The 18932-nt window shown below is 53.0% G+C and overlaps 2 protein-coding genes across 6 annotated transcripts in view; one reads left to right on the forward strand and one right to left on the reverse strand.

Moving 5' to 3' along the window:
• Positions 1–3310: 3310 nt before the first annotated feature.
• LOC308195554 (ribonuclease inhibitor-like) lies at positions 3311–15061 on the reverse strand. Of its 5 annotated transcripts, none has more exons than XM_080593190.1 (11): positions 14688–15061; positions 13638–13736; positions 11471–11576; positions 10003–10173; positions 8119–8289; positions 7342–7512; positions 6398–6568; positions 5720–5890; positions 4820–4990; positions 4502–4672; positions 3311–4109 (listed from the first exon to the last, which is right to left on the reverse strand). In XM_080593190.1, the coding sequence occupies exons 3-11, from the start codon at positions 11554–11556 to the stop codon at positions 4022–4024; spliced, it is 1371 nt and encodes a 456-aa protein (XP_080449316.1). In that variant the 5' UTR covers positions 11557–11576; positions 13638–13736; positions 14688–15061; the 3' UTR covers positions 3311–4021. The 5 variants fall into 5 exon arrangements, with proteins under 5 accessions (XP_080449316.1, XP_080449317.1, XP_080449318.1 ...); XM_080593191.1 differs by having other exon boundaries at positions 13638–13733; positions 14688–15055; XM_080593192.1 differs by lacking the exon at positions 14688–15061 and adding an exon at positions 13909–13951 and having other exon boundaries at positions 13638–13733.
• A 3066-nt stretch (positions 15062–18127) lies between these two features.
• LOC308195552 (uncharacterized protein) overlaps positions 18128–18932 on the forward strand; it is an 80226-nt gene continuing 79421 nt past the window's right edge. The window contains exon 1 of the mRNA XM_080593177.1: positions 18128–18205. The gene's annotated coding sequence lies outside the window, so the exon portion shown is untranslated. The remainder of the gene's footprint in view (positions 18206–18932) is intronic.

Here is an 18932-nt window from a genome sequence, read left to right on the forward strand (position 1 = left end):
GGTGCTCCGTGCTGAGAAACCCTGCAGCTCCCCGGCAGGTCCTAAGCAGGGCGTGAAGGGGAAAGGCTGAGCTTCTGGGCTCTGGGAGGGGAGCTTTTGTAACCCTCTGCTGCTCTTGGCGAAATCATAAAACCATGGCAAATGCTGGCCAGTAATCCCGAGTCACATGTGACTGCAAGCCCCCAGAAAACATGGGATAGGTGAGTGGAATAAGAATACATGCTCTTCATCTGTTTTTGCTGTGCAGTTGTTTTTTAACTCTTCTTCCTTTACCCAAAGCAATAGGATTTTTTTTTTTGGCCCAAGTCTGTCCTGTGGATGTCGGGGCTGTTGCAGCTGGATACCAGGATGCAGCTGGATGGGAAGTCTTTGCACACACTACCGGAGCTAGATCCAGAGACACCTGAAAGGTAGGAAGGGTTTTCTCCTTCAGGATTAAGAGGGAGGTGCCAAGTTACGTGGCAATTAGAGGGCCAGGAACTGAGGAGGAAGACGAGGAAGGAGGTAGAACAGCATCCTCCAGGGCTTTCCTTCCTCCCTCACCTGGTTCTCATTCCTTGTCCCATCTGGACTTGAGGGCTTGGATCAGTCTTTTTCGGTCTTTCCAGTCAGGAACTCTGCTCTCTCTCCATCAAGTCACCCAAACCCAGCCAGATTTCGTCCCCCAAAGCATTTGTTAGCAGCCACTAGCCCACCCCGTTGGGATTACAGCTGTAAACCCCGCTGGGTTTACAGCTATCTTTGATCCCTGCAGTTAGGAGATGTGGCTGCATCCTTGCTTGCAGCATGTCTACTTTAGATTTGCTTTGCAAGCTGTGGCAGGGAAGGGGGGAATGGATCCCCTGGGAGTCTGCTGTGAAGACAGCAGCATCTCCCCCCTGCTGCAAGGGCTGAACAAGGTAGCCCTTTCTCCTTGTTGTGGGAGGAGCTGAGGAGTAAACTCTTTGGTGCTTTCTATTCTAGTGATCCCCGAGCGCAGCCTCGCTCCTTGAGTTGTGGTTGCTGCACATTAGAGATGAGCTGAGGCATCAACCCCAGCTACGAGGAGCTCAGTTAGCCACGGCACACCTCGAAGTGACGGCAGGCACGCAATTCTTCCCAGCCAATTACAGCGTGGCCTGGGGAGTGCTTCTGCACCCTTTGCATCATCTGCAAAGCGTAATTAGGGTCTCAGCTAAGCGTCTAAATGAAGTGTGAAACAAGGCAAAAACAATGCATATCATGTAAAGAAGTTAGGGTGGGGAAAGCTGGCTTCGCAGAAGGTCTGTCCCAACACCTTTTGGTTCTTGGGGTGTGATGGCCCCCAGCGAGGCAGGAAAAAGCCAGCAGCACCAGAGGGTTTGCACAAGTGGCTTGTGGGGTGCAAAGAGGGGCTGTTCTGGTTCTGTATTGCCCCCTGTGCTGCTGCTGGGGGGGGGGGGGGGAGTGGCTGAGGAAGGAGGCACACAGAAAGGAAGAGGTATTTGCCCAGTGTGGGAAAAGATAACAGAAATATATATATTTTTTTTTCTGTGCAAAAAGAGGATTCGGGCAAGACATAAAACTCCCTTTCAGATTATTTTAGTAGAGGAGAAGCTCTGGAGAGTTGAAATTGCTGTTAGCATCCGTGTTGTTCAGAGGGGGTACCTGGGGCCCTGTTGTGCTCCATCCCCTTCCCCAAAAGCTCCCGCAGCCTGGGTTGCCAGGACAGCAGTAAAACGACACTCTTCCAAAGCAAGCAGCAGGTTTAGCTGGGGTATAACCTGCCTGTGAGGCCAATAATGTTCGCTTAGCTGCTTCTGGCAACGTAGCTGGAACACCGTGACCTCCCCGCTTTAGATCATATGATGCAATGAGCGAAAAAATAAGGTTGTTGCAGAGTCCTAAACTACTAGCAGAAACCCAACATTTTAACACAAACTAAACAGCTGTTGCCACTACTGAGATCTAAAATACAAACCTGTGAAAGAATATAAGAGCTCTAGACTCGAGTTCTCTGCTCCCAAATCTATTTGATCTCAGGAGCCATGGTTCTTTAAAAGGGTTTGCTTAAGGTGTCAAGATGTCAGTGTTTGGAAACGTGCTTTGGGGTTACATGCAGTGCAAAGAGATGGTGCACAGCAGCTTATGTGTAAATTAGCCTGCTGTTTGTGTTATAACCCTGGGCTGCACAAAATTTGCAATGGCATTGAGCTGTCTGCCATGATCTGAAAGTTATACCTGGATTTCTCAATCTTCTATTTTGGCTGTGTAATTTTATTATTAACCTTTATAATGTAATAAAAGAGAAAGCCAGTATTTGCAAGCTGCTGGTAAAAGGGTACCCAAGGTCCAACAGCTCACCCTGACAAAGATCCCTGGCATCCCAGGACCAGCAGGCACCCTTTAGGCCACAACATCATGTGCTCTCAAAAACCCACTTCTATTTATTTTTTTTATTTTCTTTTTGGAGCAATGTCTCAGCCCAGCCTTGTGCCTAATTTTTGTTGCTTCCCTCATGCGTGCACTGTCTCTTGCAGCCCCTCTTTGGGTCTACCCTCTCTGCTTCTTCCCACGTTTGAAACGAGCCCACATGTGCCAAATATGCAAGGGACCACGGATGCAAAAAACCCGTCTAAGAGTTCCTCAGAATGGGTAGGCTTCTAAACACAACAACTGCTTCTGCCCTTGATGGAAACCAATTAATTCTAGAAAGAGGGAAGTTTTTAGCGTTTTGGGCAGCATCAAGGGAAGCGTGGAGGAACTCTGCTCAGGTAAATGCTCTCCTTTTTTGGAACCATGCTCAGATCAATGATTTAGCTGAGCCCAAGAAAAGCCAGTTACAGCCTCTACAAGATAAATACGTGAGCATCACAAGGCATCTTGAAATTGCACGCCACACTAAGCGATTGCTGCATGGAGAGAGATGTGAGCAAACACGATTATTTTTTTTTTTGCATGCTTTCTGCAGGGTTAGCCCCGGGCAACACCAGGCTTCTCACCTGCATTTTTTAAGCTACATTCTTTCTTCCGTTGCATTGTAGCATTTTAAGTGCGCATCAGATTTGTTTTCCCTTGCAAGAAGGTTTATTAAAGCTCCAACTGGACAAGTAGCCCCAGTCAGTAACCTCTGAAACAAAGGGAATGTTTTCTAGGCTTGCAGCCTTCCTAGGGGCTTGACTAAGGTCTCGTGACAGGGTTCAGCTAGGAACGTAACCAAAAGCAAACAAGAAACAAATTATTAGTAGAGTAGTTCAGAGTGATGGATTGGCATTAAAGAAGAAATATACAGATTCAAGCTATGGGTTGTATCTTATTTTTCTTTTTATAAGTAGAAAAACGAAGCATTTAATTATTTGCAAACAGATTTTAATAAAATGCCTGTAAAACCACTCTTGCCAGAGCAAACATATCAAACCATTTAATCTTTTCCCATACCAGCAGAAATGTACAGCATCTTTTGTTTGTGGGAAAAATCACTTTTCAAGGGATGCTAATTCTTGAAGTTAAGCAGCTGAACAGCCACTCGTTTCTTTTTCCTCTAGTAGCCTGGTCATCACTGCTTTTCCAACAACTCCTCTACAGAAAGGCAGTGGAGAGCTGACTTTGAGGTTAAAAACCACATTTGTTGTGTGGCTTGGTTGTTTTGTTGTTGTTGTTTTGGAGAGCTTTCTCCAGAGACCTGGCAAAGGCACCACCCAGTAATAATACAGTAGGTAGTTCTTCCCTTGCTTTGGGAAGGAGCTCTCTTTTAGAGCCCGACTAATGCGTTAGGAGGGATTACAGGATTAAAGAGCTCCTAAAGGGTACAGACCCACTTCTAGCAGATGCCCAGTAATTGTTTACTTCAAGGATAACGATGCTGCAGTGAAAATGTACAACGCTTTCATGAGCCTCAGCGCTGCACGGAAGGCTTATCAGCTACCTGGACACCCCACTCAGGGAACCCACAAGTGTTTTTTGGTAAAAGCACATTCTATATTAAATTAATTAGCTTTATGTACGAAAAGTTCAGATTAAGAAGAGGACACTGCTTTGACTTTGCTCTGTAGGCAGTCACCACTCATGAAATGATCTTCACTTCAGGCTTGGACTCTTCCAGGGCTCTTAGTTCATCATCCACTTCAGAACTCCAGAAAATGTCATACAAACTGCACCAAAACAAAAAGGCAAGCTGGTTTAGCAAGCATCCTCCCATTGAGGTAAGAGAGAGCAGGAAGACACACAAATTGCTGTTATGAGAAGACCACATAACAGAAAGGGCCCCATCTAGGTTGGGCAGTCCGCCCCAACAGCCAGTAATGGGTCTTACAGCACCGGACCATGCTCTTCCCACCATAGCACCACCATCTCCTCTTCCTCAGGCCTCAGAGACCAAAGCGGATTAAGCCATTATGGTCACACCACTCGGACAGGTCAGGGAGGGCTTTGCAACAAGCAGATGGTGTTTCGCTCCCCCTAGGGTCACCAGGAGGACTGGTTCCCTTGGCTGGAGCTTGCTGTCTGCCAGGGGAACGCAAGCAAGACCAGAAACATCACTCACATCAACTGCTGCAGCTTGCAGTTGGGATTCCTCACGGCTTCGCAGAGCTTCCTCACGCCTTCATCCTCCAGAGTGTTGTAGCTCAGGTCCAGCTCCGTAAGGCACGGCTTGGCAACCATGAGGGTGGCGAGCGTGGCACAGCAGGCTGCGGTGAGATCGCAGTTGCCCAGCCTGAAGGGAGAGGAGAAAGCACAGCAGAGTGGGAATTTTGGCCCCCAAGCAAAAAAAAAAAAAAATGTAGTGCTATCCCTCTCTGTATGCTGTTCTTGGAAGGGTAACACAGCAAGAGAGGAGATGACTTGTGAGGGTGCCCCTTACCATAGGGAGTGGATGTTGCAGTTGGGGTGCAGCAGCCCTTCACACAGGAGTTCAACACCTGCATCTCCCAGCTTGTTCTCGCCAATGTGCAGCACTTTCAAGTGTTTGTTCACGCTGAGAACAGAGCTGACTGCCTTGCAGCATGCAGTTGTGAGCCCGCATTCTCTAATCCTGCAAAGGAAAAATGATATGAGAACTCCAGGGATCTAGAGAGCACCAAGCACTGTTCACTTCACGTTTGGTTCAGAGGAGCCTGCAGAGTGAGGAAAGAGGAAGTGAAGCCTTCCCACAATCACTGAACTTCTCTCAACCCCCTTGTCTGCCAATCCTTTCAGAGCAGCACTTCTCCCACCATTTATATTTGGGTTGTTTGTCGCAGAGTATGTATCTAGGACAGACAGCTGCCCATAGAAGCACAGAAACAGACTCCTGTTCAGAGAAGCATGCTGCTCTCTCAGCTCCACCATGCACTCCTGGGGCACTTCACCAATTCCCATGCCACGGGGGTAGGGCAAGAACTCCACTGAGGGGTAGGAGCTGAACTTGCGACGTAGAAAACTTGAAGAGCTGCCTGTTACAGTTCTATGTGAAAGAACAGTTTTCCCCTCCAGGCCATGCAATAGCAGAGCACCCCAACCTGTCATGTAATGTAATGCTGTCAGCAGTGAGAATGCTGAGAATGGTTTTGTCATCCAAACCTTCTCTGGTTAGATTTAGATTGTAAAGTTGGCACCACAGGTTCTGGTGCTGACTTTTATCCAGTCCTTCCAATAAGCAATTATACTCTTCATTTGTGGAACCATCACAACTGAGGATTTATTTTGTATTATTTCACCTACATCCCTCTTTAGTTAGGTCTCCAAAAAAGTAGTGGGTATGTGAAGCCTCACAGCAGCTTACCATAGCTCCTGGAGGTTAGCTTTGGGATCCTTGAGCGCCTGACACAGCATCTCCATTCCTGAGTCTCTCAGGTTATTGTCTATCAGACTGACCTCCAGGAGGGTCTCTTTTGTACTGAGGACTCTGGAGAGGTCTTTACAGCTAGCGCTTGTGAGATCGCAGTCCCATAACCTGCAGGGAAGAACCAAATATTATTTCCCCCAAAAAATTACTTAGATTAGAAAACACAGTTCTCTGTTACTATTCTGAACTTTTGGTTACAGCATTTCGTTTTCTTCAGTCCTTTACCAAACTCGTCCATGTATCGTACCACGGAGCTTTCTCTTTACTTTCCACCCTTTGCACTGAACATTCTGTTTGTAACAGAAAAGGAGTATGAACACTCGTTTCTGGTAGACAGACATCTCAAGAGAAGGAAAAGACACTGTCATCACAAATTCTCATTCACCCTCTCCCCAGAGTTTGGTCTAAGTGATTTGGTCAGTGATTTCAGTGCAGCCTTACTCCTTCATGGTGTCCTCCACCGGGTTTTGTGAAGCAACTAACTTGCAGTAGAGACATCCTTGTTTCACTAGGGGGTGTAACTGAGAAGCTTTCCACTTTGGAGCAGACCAACAGTAGAACCTAGATAGCTCAGAGGCCACAAGAGAGATTTAAGCAAACCCTCTCTACCCTTACCACAGCTTCTGGATTTTGCAGTTTGGATGCAGCAGTCCTTGGCACAGCAGAGCCAGGCCGGAGTCCCCGATCTTGTTATCCCCCACAGACAGATCTATCAGCGACGACTTGTTGCTCAGCACCGCGCTGATGTCCCGGCAACTATCGCTGGTTATTCCGCAGTTTTCCAGGCTGCAGGAAAAAAAAAAAAAAAGCACAGTTTGAATTGCTGCTCCAAACCTGCTGCATTAGGTACGATCCTCCACTCCCAGTTTGGACATTCACCCTTATATCGACTGTCTTTTTGAAGAGGAACTTTTGGACGTATGACACTGTGAGTTCCCAGCAGCCACAAACCAAACTGGGACACAGAGAATGAAGGAAAAGGGACTGCTGGCTGCTGCAGAGCCCTGAAGCCTCTGCACAGCTGGAGCTGGCTCCCTAGATCTACGTAGCAGTGACTTAGCAGCTGCGTGCTCCTCCAGCCTGGCTGTGCTGAAGCACATGGGCAAGTTAAAACAAATCGTGCTTCTACCCTGAACCCTTACTGGGGCTGTACCAACAAGAGGACAAATTCAACATCTCTTTCTTGAAGAAAATCTGGGTCTGAATAAATATGCTCAGCCAGCTGGTAACTCAGGGGTAAGAACTAGGGTCTCTGAAGTCTGTTGCTCTGCCACTCGCAGATACTACTTGTAATTGCAAATTTAACCTGGGGTACATGTTCACACCACACCAATAGACACGGGAGTGAACTTCGAATCACATGATAGTTAAAAAAAAAAAAAACACAAAAACACACAAACACACAGATGTGCCTTCAGTTTCCACAGTTCTAGAAATCTGAGCCTGCAAAAAGCTGGTCTAAATTTCAAGCATTCTTGACAACAGTTTTTCGTTCTTTTGCGCACGGTAGGAATAGCAGCAGGGTTATTTGCAGCTAGGGATGACCAGCTCTTCCTTACTGTAGTAACTCTAAGTTGCAGCTTGCCTCCACCAGCCCCCGGCACAGCTGCTTTACAGCTGTATCTCCCAGCGTGTTGTTGCTCAGGCTGAGCTCCTTCAGGGTGGGCTTGGTTTGCAGAGCAGCATTGAGAGCTTCCACAATATCAGCCGTGAGTTCACAATACTCCAGCCTGCAAGGAGAAAAGAAACCCAGGCAAAAACAAGTGTCTCCACCACGTCCTGCCACCAACAGACACATCAAGGCAGAAAATGTGCCAGTGGGGTCCACGAGCTGAGACTAGGCAATACATGAAGGAGAGAGGACCACAAGCAAACTGCAGCCAGCAGTTCTTCACAGCATGTTATTTCTTAAACTTAGACCCCAGGGAAACCAAGCAAGACTAGTCCCCCACTGAAGCAACACACAGGCTGCCTCAGCTTTGAATTGCAGCACATCACACAGCCTCACCACCAAGCCTTCCCAAGAGGGGCTGGAGACTGCAAAGAGACCTGGGTCCAGCTCAGATGTAAAGCACGGACCAGCTGCAGCAGAATCAGCCTTCCCCTGGGAGTCAGAGGCATCCTGCATTAACAGGACGCTGCCAATGAGCTGAATAAGGCCTACGGGAACAGGCACCCAGCTCTGACAAACCCTCAGGACCCGCCCCCATGAATAAGCATGACCACGTTCAGATAAAGCAGGAAGAAATCCACAGCTGGCAACAAAACTCCTGTTTGTCTCAGGTGCAAGACGTATGCGAACTGTCTGATGACCAAAACGCCCAGGGACTACTTACTGCAGCTTCTGCAGCTTACAGTTGGGGTTCATCAGCCCCTGGCACAGCACCTTCACTCCAGCAGTTCCCAGCTTGTTGTCACCCACGTGCAGCTCTGTCAGCGACGGCTGCGCACTGAGGACAGAGCGGAGAGTCTCACAGCTGGCGCTCGTCAGGTTGCAGTTCTGCAGCCTAAAGGAGAGAGGCAGCTCAGGTGAGAGAAATGCATCCCCAGTATTACCCCAGGGCTCTTCTGGGAGAAGTGCAGCTGCTGGGGTTTGGGCACAGGAAGGACACCGTGGCACCACCAGGGTGTAGCTCTCTCGAAAGCAGTACGTCCAGGTAACTACTGTTATTTTAAGGTCTGCCAAAATATTGTACCAGCTAATATTGTATCTGTAACATGAACATGAGCTCCTAGGTTCCCTTTGGTCTAATTGCTCACGTAGCATCTCTAGCAGAAGAAGGACCCACCCTACATTAAGCAGTACCACAGCTGCTTTATAGCAGCGTTTTAATAATGATAAGGTTAATCCCTGAGAGAAAGCACATCTTACGATTTCTTGTTCCTCTGGAAATGTCATCCAGAGTAGCTAAAAGTAACAATCTTGTCTAACTTGGCTTAAATCCCTGGATATATCATTCAGAAGTTTTACTGTAAGCTTCAAGAAGGATCTATGAAGCTTATCCTTCAGTGCTCAGGCTGGGAGAAGCTGTATAGGAACCAGGCTGTTATTTCTACAGGGTGTTTTGAGCTATTGGACATGACACCCCTGTAATGGAGAAGTGTTGTGCATAGTGGTGCTAAGTTTGGCTTGGATTTGGTTGCTCTTTTTCCGCAAGACACCTTACCAGAATCCCAAAAATAAACAATCATGTTTCTACAGAACTGATACAACCTAATCCATGCTATTTCTTGGGGCCCTGGAGAGTTTGGAGCTCAGGTCAAAAGCTCCCTGAAAAATATCTGGAGTCAGTCTCCCAATACAGTGTAGCACAGTTACACTTGGAAGCCCACCTGAGAACTGCCGCTTGAGTAGCTTCAGCCTACTCTCCCTTTATTTGCCAATGACTCCTCGCTGCAGGGGGCACGCTGACTTTGAAGCATGCCTATCTGCTCTAAAAAGTAAACAATTTGTACGAGGCAGCGTCAGGAAGATACCAGATGCACCTCAGGAGCTGGCAAACTCCAGTTCTCTGCAGAAGAGCTCCTGGACAGAGAAGGTAGCACCTTGCTGAAGGTCACTAAGGAGCAAAGGCAGCAACCGCTGGCTTTGACTAAAGCTCCTGCAGTGTGGTTGGGCTGTAGGGCTTGCTAGGGGAAGTCTTTTAATGCCACAATATGCTACTGGTGCCTCTGCAAAAACTGCTGGCTTGAGTCGAGCCCCACATCTAGCTCCTGCCCAACTGAGAAGACAGGGTTGGTGGCAGAGCCAATTCGGTAGGGTGCAGAAAGACTGACAGCTCGTGAAATGCCAAGGAACACCAACGCTCACAGGAACACCCTTTTGCTTGGTTCCCAGAGAAAGAAGCAAGCAAACTGGATGGGACTGCTAAACCCCGTGCTGATAACTGGCAGGAGAGTACTCCGAAAAATACATTTCTGAGAATGTCAGTTATGTCCTAAAGGCACATACTCTAAAGGTCTCCGTAAACCCTTAGCTTGGCTGGGAAAACTCTACCTGTCCTTCCCTTTGTGCTGGAAGACAGATTGATAACCTGGAGTCTTACAGCAAATATGCTAGCTAAGTAAAAAATCCTGCAGTATTCCAACCATCTGACCTAGATAACGGCTGAGATGCACCAGCACAGCTCTGGTCCTACGACCACATACTAGTTTGCCTTGTGACTTCACCTACAGCACTCTGCAAGCCCATCCGAGCGAGGCACTCAGCGTGGCTTTACCATAACTTCTGCAGGCTACAGCTGGGCGTCAGCAGCCCTTTGCACAGGTACTCGATGCCTGCATCTCCCAGCTCGTTGTTGTTCAGCTTCAGCTCGGTGAGGGACGGGTTCGTGTTGATGATAGAGGAGAGGTCCTTACAGTTACTGCTGGAGAGATTGCAGTCATCCAGCCTGAAAGAGAAGGAGAGGTGGGGTCCGTTAGTCCTCAGGGCCTCCCTGGCTGGAGCGCTCCCCAGGAAAGCAAAGCGGCCAACCTACAGCTCCTTGGTCCCTGGGACACCTCCAGAAGGATGCGTGTGGCTCGTTGTGCAACACGTGGCCCAGACCTCTGCTTCTACAGGGCAGAAGACACGCTCTGCCTGCAGGGCTGTGGCACACGAGGGGCTGACGGCAGCTTCCCAAGCCCCAGGCCTCCTCCGTGCTGCGCAGCCACACGTCTTGCCCCACTCGGCAGGGCTGCAGCTGGAGGACGATGCGCCTTCATCTGGCCTTCGCTAGCGACAAACTACCCATGTCTGAAGCCACGTTTAGCCAGAGGCCGGCTTGCGGGCTGCCGGACTGGTTCTGCCCCGAGACTAGCCCAGCCGGGCCCGCAGCCAGGCTTCCCAGCCCCTCGGGGATCCGGCCTCGTACGGGTGAGTCACGCAGCCCTCACGGCCAATCTCAGCAGGAAGCAAGGCTGCAGCATGACAGCGGCTTCTTGCACTGAAGGCAGGGTTTTATTCGCTGCCACTCAGTTGAGGAGGAAAGAGCTGAATAGGGTGGAGAGTCAGGGAACGGACTGGGAGCCGGGGACGGAGCAGGACGGGCAGGGGGTGACACGGAAGAGGCACGGCATAAGGAAGGCATTGCAAAGAACCTCACAGTCCCAGGCACGGTCTGTGGGGAAGACTGCAGAAGCAAAGCTTCTGAACAGCCTCATCCCATTCCCCTGCTTGCACTGGGGAACACGGTTCCCCCACAGCGGCTTGCTCAGCACTCTAGGAGGGTACTTTTGGAGACTGCCTGCAGAATTAGGAGGTGTTTGCAGGGGGCTCATGCATGGCAACCAAGGAACAGTCACTTGGCAGTGTGCATGCAACTTAATGACCATGAAGGACATTTGCCTTCCCTCACCTGAGGGATCTGACTGTCAAGAATTACCAAAACAGTGGTCAAATGTGTGGATAACCACTCAAGACATTACCTGGGTGAGTGTGCATGCTGTAGTACAAGGGCAGCATTAGTTCACACCAAGGGATGCTCCTCTCTAGACAAAATAAATCCTTGCAAGAGCATTTTTATCTTTTTATCAACCTTCTGGGCAAAAATACGTAGAATCATCTCTGTTCCCGGGCCACTTTTAAGTCATGGGTCAACGATACTACAGCTCAGTCTTGCTTCTGAAATGCATTGTGCCTTGTACCTCTCCTCACAGCAGAGAAACACAACTCTTACTCAGAGGAGACGGAATGCAGCTAGGGACTACCTGATGCTTTTGCAGGATTTCATGGTAGACAGAAGCTCAGCCCATCGAGACGGGTCCATCTCCTCACACTGGATGTCAAGGTCCATTTTGGAAGCTGAGCTAGGATCTGAAAACGGAAAATCAAGCTGTTATTTTTGCCACTGACCGAGAAGCAAGCACAGCAACCCTCTTCAAACCCACCCGCAGCCCCGATGCAGGTCGGACCACGCAAAGCGGACAGACTGTGCTTTTTGCAGCTTGCTGTGAGCAGCAGCGTTGGAGCAGCCCAGCTTCACGAGGTTCGGCACCCAGGCTTTGCAGGGGTACTCTGGGTGGGCAAGTCTAAGCACAGAGAGCCTGCCGAGAGGGATTCTTCCTTGCTTCGCACCCAAACCGTGCTTCAGAAGTACCCCGGCCGCTGCGATAAACCCGCACGGGGATGCTGCGAGGCCAGCAGCTGGGCAAGGACCCGAGCCCGCAGCCCCGCAGCCGGGTGACGAAGCGCGCTTCGGGCATCCCAGCCCTGCTAACGTGACTCAGAGCACGGCGCAGCCGCTTAAAAAACACCCAAACCCAACGCGCTGAGGGATCGCATCGGAATGGGGCAGCTAAAAGAAAGCCAACGAGGCAGCGCCGATGTGCGGCACCGCCTGCCCGAGCCCGGCGCTCAGGAGCGGCGCTCGTCCAGGTGGCTAGGCAGGCGGCTTTTACAGCTATGTCAGCAGACGCCCCCCGAGCTCCCCCCCCAATTACTATTACCGTTTTTTAGGTGTTTTACCAAACGCCCCCCGAGCTCCCTCCCGGACCATTATTATTATTATTTTACCTTATGGTATCTTAGCCAGCGCGCCCCGCGCCGTGTTCCTGCGGCTATTGTTGTTACTGTCCGGGGCTTTCCGGGCCCCCCAGGCCCTCACCGCCGCCGCCGCCCGCACGCTGCGCCCGGCCCGCCCCGCCCCGCCCCCTCGGGGTGGCCCCGCCCCCTTCCTGCAGGCCACGCCCCCTTTCCGGATAACCCCGCCCCCTTCCGCCTCGCCACGCCCCCTGGGCGCTTTGCCACGCCCCCTCCCGGCTCGCCCCTCCCGGCCCCGCCCCGCCCCTCGCGGCCCCCCCGCCATTTTCCCTCCCTCCCTCCCCTCTCCCCCCCCTTCCCCTATTTCCTTTATTCCTCCCCCATTCCTTCCCCTGCCCTCCTTTTCCTTCCCCCTCCATTCTTTCCCCATCCCTATTTCTCCTTCTTCCCCCTTCTCCCCCCCTCTCCCTATTTCTTACCACTTTTTCCATCTCTCTTCCCTCTCTTCCCCCTCCTTTTCCCTCTTTTTCCCTGCCAGAGCCCACAGGAGCACAACCCCGCAGCGAGGGGAGGCACAAAAAGGGACGAGAAGACCAAAAGTTATCAAAAGTGGCGTCCCAAAAGGGACGAGAGGACCAAAAGTGGCGTCCCAAAAGGGACGAGAGGACCAAAAGTGGCGTCCCAAAAGGGACGAGAGGACCCCACAAAGTGCCGTCCCACTTTGGGCTGCCCCCTTGCCTCCTTTGGGGCCGTTCAAACGGGGGACACCCAAAAATACCCGTCCCTCCGCGGGCTGCCCGGCTGCCACGGGGAGCCCTGTGGGGTGCCTCCCACCCGCCCTGGCCCTGTTTTCTCCGCTACTCCCTCCCGTAGCAGGACGTGCTGGGGAGCAGCATGAAGGCCTCTACCCCGAGCCCCAGGGGTGGAGGCACGGAGGCCGGAGTCCTGCTGCCTCCCCCCCGCAGCCGCACGCACCCAGCCCGGTACCGGTGGGCTTCTCCCGCGCATCCCACCCGGCGCGGAGCGGGGCCGGGAGGCGTTCGCCATCCCCCGGCTCGCTTCCTCCTCCGGCTGCTCCCGGCCTCGCTATTGTTTCCCAACGCTTTTAGCCCCGGGTAAAAGCTCACGCAGGCCTCCAGAGGAAGGCGGTGAGGTGCTGAGAGGTTTCTACGCCGCCTCCCCTCGTGCCCCAACCCAAATCTCAGCATCTCCCCCGGTTTCTTCTGGCAGCAAACACCCCGCTCCCCTTCAGTTCTCCGGATAATCCCAACCGGCCGCTCACGACAAAGCAGCGTCCGCCACGCGTGGCCCCAAAATCCCGCGGTTCCCCCTTTTTGCTAAGGGAAAGGGGAAGTTTGGGGAGTTTTAGGGCCCGTTCGCGCGGCCGACACGTACCTCGCTCCGCTGGGCTCTCTGCGGGAGCGCGGCGGGCAGAGCTGACGCCTTCCTGCTGCAGTTACTACGCAACCTCTGCTGTTGTACACACGCCGCCTGCTAGAGGGAGAAGGGCACGGTGGGGCTCTGACGGCGTTTTTCCTCCCGGGAGCACCCAGCATCCTGCTCCCGCCCGTGCTGCGTGCTCCCCAACAGCCTGCAAGGCCCCGCAGGGAACGACGCCGGTGCTGCCCCCCCCTAAAACCAATTCCTGGCTGGTCCCAGCACCCACAGCAAGCAGAATCCCGGCCCTCAGACCTCTACCTCCTCCTCCCAAAGCCCCGCAGGCTCGCCCCCTCACCGGCACGGAGATTAATTAATGTTTCACGAGCCCACAAGCGAGGCGGAGGCAGAAGGCAGGCTCCATTCTTCCCTCCAAAAGAGCAGCAGGGGCTGTGAGGCGGCTTTTGTTCCCTGCGGGGGGGCTGCATCGGGGGCTGCTCGGTCCTGCCATCTGCGCCGAGAGCCGGGCTTCACACCTGGCCGTGTGAGTTTGGGTCATCGGCTTCCTTTAGGGGCGAGGAGAGCAGCTGCACGGTGGGTGTCGCAGCCAGGATGGCCTCGCCTGAGAGGGATAACAGCGCAGCGAGGCTGCGTCCCCACTTTGGGGTCGTTTCTCGGCTTTTTGCCTTCACGGCCCAGTCTCCAGGTCTGAGTGTGTCCACGCTGGAGGACCCTTTGTCTTCAAAGGTCTCAGGGGGTGCTGCCCTGAAAGGGGTCTCAGCCTGTGCTAGCTGTTCTCCCCTCAGCTGCCTTTACAACCCTTCTCCCAGGGGAGGTGGGAACCGACCACCAGAAGCCTGAAGAGCTAAAACTCTCCTTCCACAGTGCCCAGAGGAGAGCCAAACACCAGAGGGTGCACTGCTTCCCCTTCCCTCCCACGAGAGAACAGGTCACCCACAAAAAGGGGTTGCTGGAGCACTCCTATGCCCCCCAGGCCAAACCCCAAACCCACCAAAGCCTCAGCAGCATGGTTTGAGCATGGCACTAGTGTCTGGCCTCAGTGCTCACCAGATGCTCCTGGACAGGAGGACGGGAGGGATGCTGCAGGTGGTGAGCGATGACTTCTGCTCTCGCTCGGAAGACCACAAAGTGCAAGAAGACGACGAGCACTGCCGAGAGGTTGCAGCACCCCACCAGGTTCTACGCCTTCAGCCTTTCTCCAAAAGCAGGTCACTGCTGTTCCTGCCTGTACCTCCTCAGCGCTCGCTGGTTTAGAGGTTTCAGAGTGTTTTGTGTCACTGGACTTTCAGCAGACCTCCCACCCTGGACAAAGCACCTGCTCCACACTGGTCTGTGATGGTAAAAAAAAAAGGATTTACAGTCCAGGCAGCCAGGCCAAGATGTTATCGGCTTCTACCTCCCCTTTGTCCCCTTGGCTGCCCTCACTGCGGGGACAACCAGAGGCATCTCGGGAAAAATCTATCGCCCTTTCCCCAGCAAGCAGGGCCAGGCTGTCCTACTCACAAATACACGCAAGTCCAGGGGAAACGGTGTGCAACTGGGCTGAGAAGATCGACAGAAAACACCAACGAGAAAGGCGTGTGCATGTCTTTCCTCTGCAACAGCGGAGTCCCAGTGAGTGAGATACCTTCATTCGGGTCTCTGCCTGTTTTTCCTTCTCCTTTATGTCCTCTGCGAGGTCACTCAAGTTTGCCCCCATTTTTTGGGAGGGGATTGCCTCCCAGCTGCACCTCCTGATGTACCAGGGAGCCTTGTGTCCCGTGGCCTGGGGAAGTCAAGATGTGTCTCCGCATTTATTTCATTTTAAAATTAACATATGCACATAACCCTAGAGCAAGCAATCTAGAAGGATGCTTAAATTATCTCAGAATTAAACTCATTAGCATAAGCCAAAAGCTTTGTCTTTTCTCCCTCTAGCTGTTTGCCATTATGTCCTCCGTGCTCTCAAGATGCCCTTGTGCAAGCACTTAATTGCAATTAAAGACATTAAAATTTTCAGGCTAGTGACAGATCTTTTGCAAGCTTGGCTGTGTGAGGCCTACCAGCAAACTCATTACGTAAATTCAGTGGTGGTGGTCATAACAGCGAGCTGTAAGAACATGCACAGCTCCATTTGTTGCCCTCGGAGCCCTGCTTTAATTCCTGCTCAATCCATTGGCACTTCCACGCTCGGTCCCACTGTCCTTCCTTCTGCCTGGAAGCCATTTGATCCTTGAGCTTGTGAAGCAGGGCTTTGTTGGGGAGGAAATGCAAAACTCGTGTCGTTCCTCTAGAGACAGCAGGCTGATGCAGCTCTTGGAAGCGAAAGCAGCCCCAGCATCTGTGGAGCCAGGGTGGAGAATCTGACACCGTGGCTTAGCTGATGCCGCAGGAGCAAAACACAAAAAAGGGAGGTCAACAAACAGATGCCACTGGCAAGCAAGTGGCTGGGAGCCACGAGGTGGCCAAGCAAGCCCTGGGCTCCTCGGCAAATGCAGGCAACTCCCCCCCCCCCCAGCTCGCATGTGTGCACACATATGGTTGATCTGCACCGTGACAGCTCGTTAGAGATTCCCACAAGAAATCCATTAGGAGGAATTTTTAGCTGCTCTGATGTGGTCATCTTGTTCTTGTAAAAGAAAAGCCGATCTCTTTGTTTCATGCTGGCTTTATTTTGGGCGCGGGGATGGGAATCGTTATAATGAAATAATTCTGTGAGTATATGTGCAATATATTGTCCCTGTGTCTACTGGGGTCACCACTAGCCCATGCTGGGCAAGGAGGAGCGTGCAGAAAAACTACAGCCCGAGGAAATATTCCGATGAAGATGCCAGATCGTGCCCTGCCCGTCTGCAGAGGGCGGTGCAGCCTCAGGCTGAGTGGATTTGGGTGCCTGTGGTCACCAAGCTGAGCTACCAACAGCTAGCGGGGAAAATGAGAGCACCAGGCCAGAAACACAACTGTGCTTCGTGACGCAGTCTCCTCATGTCGGCTGCGTGGCAGCTGATGAAATAGGAGACTGCAACGGATTTCACTTTCCCATTAAATCCCGCTGCATATGAATATTTGAATCATTTGTACGAGCTTTGAAGGCTGTGGTAGTGACAGCTGGTTATTTCATGAGTTTGTCTGGGGCTCCAAAGCCTGAGTATAAATCAGCCTTAAAAGATGAGAACAAACCTTTTCAAGTTAAAAAAAAAAAACAACCTCCATACGTTCATCTGTTTTTCAGACTTCAGCCTGCATGCTACCATTGCCATTTTCTGGAAAGGGCTGGTAGGTTGCCTCTGGCGGTGGAGAAGTTTCTCTCTGCTGAGAATTCATGGAAATTTGTGCCAAATAATCCCTTCGTAAAAGGCGCTGCATCTTCCCTTCGATCCAGTTCTTTGTGCTATCGCAGCAAATCCCATTTTACTAGGTATTGTCCTATTTACGTGGCCTTGCTGCTTAAAATGAAGGGTAGTGGGGTCAGGATTTTCAAAGACAGGGTTACAACCTGCAGGAGCTATAATGTAAAACAGTACTGTTGAGACCGGGGTATGGCGCTGCTCTAGGTATGCGTGAACCTAGCCGTGTAGTGCAGCTCTGCAAAACGTCTGGGTGTCAGATTTATTCTGACAGGAAAAAATTGCCCAGGTTTGTTCTTTTTAAAAGGAGGTATGGTGCGGTTGAGTCTTCTTGCTCTTTCTGTATGAACGGTTTAGGTGAAGAACGCTGCTGAAGAATTGGGCCAGTCCGCAAGATGCCCACTGACGCTTTCCACAGTGCCTCAGGGCCTTCTCGGGGACCTGACGAATGTGCCGCGAGGACCCTGCGATTTAAGAGCGTGGGCTCCAAGCCACATCTCCTCCCCACCACCCACCCCCAGGGCCCCAAACGCCTCCAGTTCTGAGGCAGATTTTAATTAACCCCAGCACCGCCTCCACAGAGCTCTGAAGGAAGACCTTTGGTGCAGCCGGGGGCTGCGGGCTGTCTGAAAGCTGGAAGCCACCCTGGGCCGCTGAAACGTGGCCAAAAGGCCCCTTCCCCAGGCACGTAACTGGAGGAGCCGTGCCGAACTGCTTCACACCTCCGGTTCCCAGCTCTGCTTTCGACTTGGATAGGAACACCATTGAAGCCCTGAGGCGGGTCAGGCAGCCATGCTGGGATGATCTCCTTTTAAGAGGGCGTGTGCGGATTAAAGATGGTTTTAACGGCAAAAAGCGTTTGCAGATGACAAGGGCCGACCTCTCGGGATATCTCGCTGCCCGATATAACATGGAGGGAAAGAAGGAAGGAAAAAATCGTAGTGGAGAATGCGGGCATCGATCCCGCTACCTCTCGCATGCTAAGCGAGCGCTCTACCATTTGAGCTAATTCCCCTACTTGCTTCACCGCCTTGCTGCGCCCCCTCTATTCTCTTCTCGCGATACTCTCCCCTCCCTCCGCAGAACTACAGCTCCCATCGCGCCCCGCGCGCGGAGACGGGGCGGGGCCTTGCGCGAGCCGCGTGAGGGGGAGGGGGCGGGGCTTGGCGCGGCGGGGCGGGGCCGAGGGGCCGGGGCGCGCGCGCGCGCGCCAGTGGCGGGACCGGGAGCGCGCGCCCGGTAAGGAGCGGCGGGACCGGGGAGGGGGCAGGAGGGGGAGCACCGGGGGGGGGCGCTGGGGGCGCCCGGGGCACCGGGAGGGTCTGGGGGCCTCGGGGGGCTCCCGGGGCACCGGGGGGGTTTGGGGGTGCGGAGGGGTCCCGGGGCACCGGGGGGGTTTGGGGGTGCGGGGGGTCCCCGAGGCGAGGCGGTGCCCGGGGTCGTGCAGGGCTCGTAGGGGATCATCCCCCCGGGATCCCCCCGTCGGTGCCCGGGGGGGTCTCGCCTCCGGTCCTCGGGTCGTGCAGGGGGATTTTTGGGGTCCCGGGGGGATTCTGGGGTCCCCACCGGGCTGCGGTGCCCGGGCTGCGGCCGGGGGGAGCGCTGGGGTCGGTCCGTGCGGGTGGCGGGGGTCACCGGGGAGGCTCGCTGCGTGCAGCTTGGTCGCCGAGGTGCCCCCCAAAAAGCGGCAGCCCCCCGAAAAGCGAAGCGCGACGAGAGGCCCTGCCCGATGGCGGGACGGGGTGCTCGGGGCGGGGGGACCGCAGCGGATGCGGCCGGGACGCGGTGCCCCGCGCTGGGGACGGATGTGGGGCGCTAGGAAAAGGGGGGGGCGCTTTTTGGGGAAAAAAGTGGCCAAATGGGCGAGTGCGTCGGGACCCTCCGGCATGGTGGCGTCGACCTCTGCCGCTTCTCTTCCTCCCCAATTTCGCTCCTCGTGAAGAAGGTGGCCAGAACGGAGCAGTAA

This window comes from Anser brachyrhynchus, assembly GCF_964034855.1.
Source record: "Anser brachyrhynchus genome assembly, chromosome: 5".
In the NCBI taxonomy this organism is placed as follows: Eukaryota; Metazoa; Chordata; class Aves; order Anseriformes; family Anatidae; genus Anser; species Anser brachyrhynchus.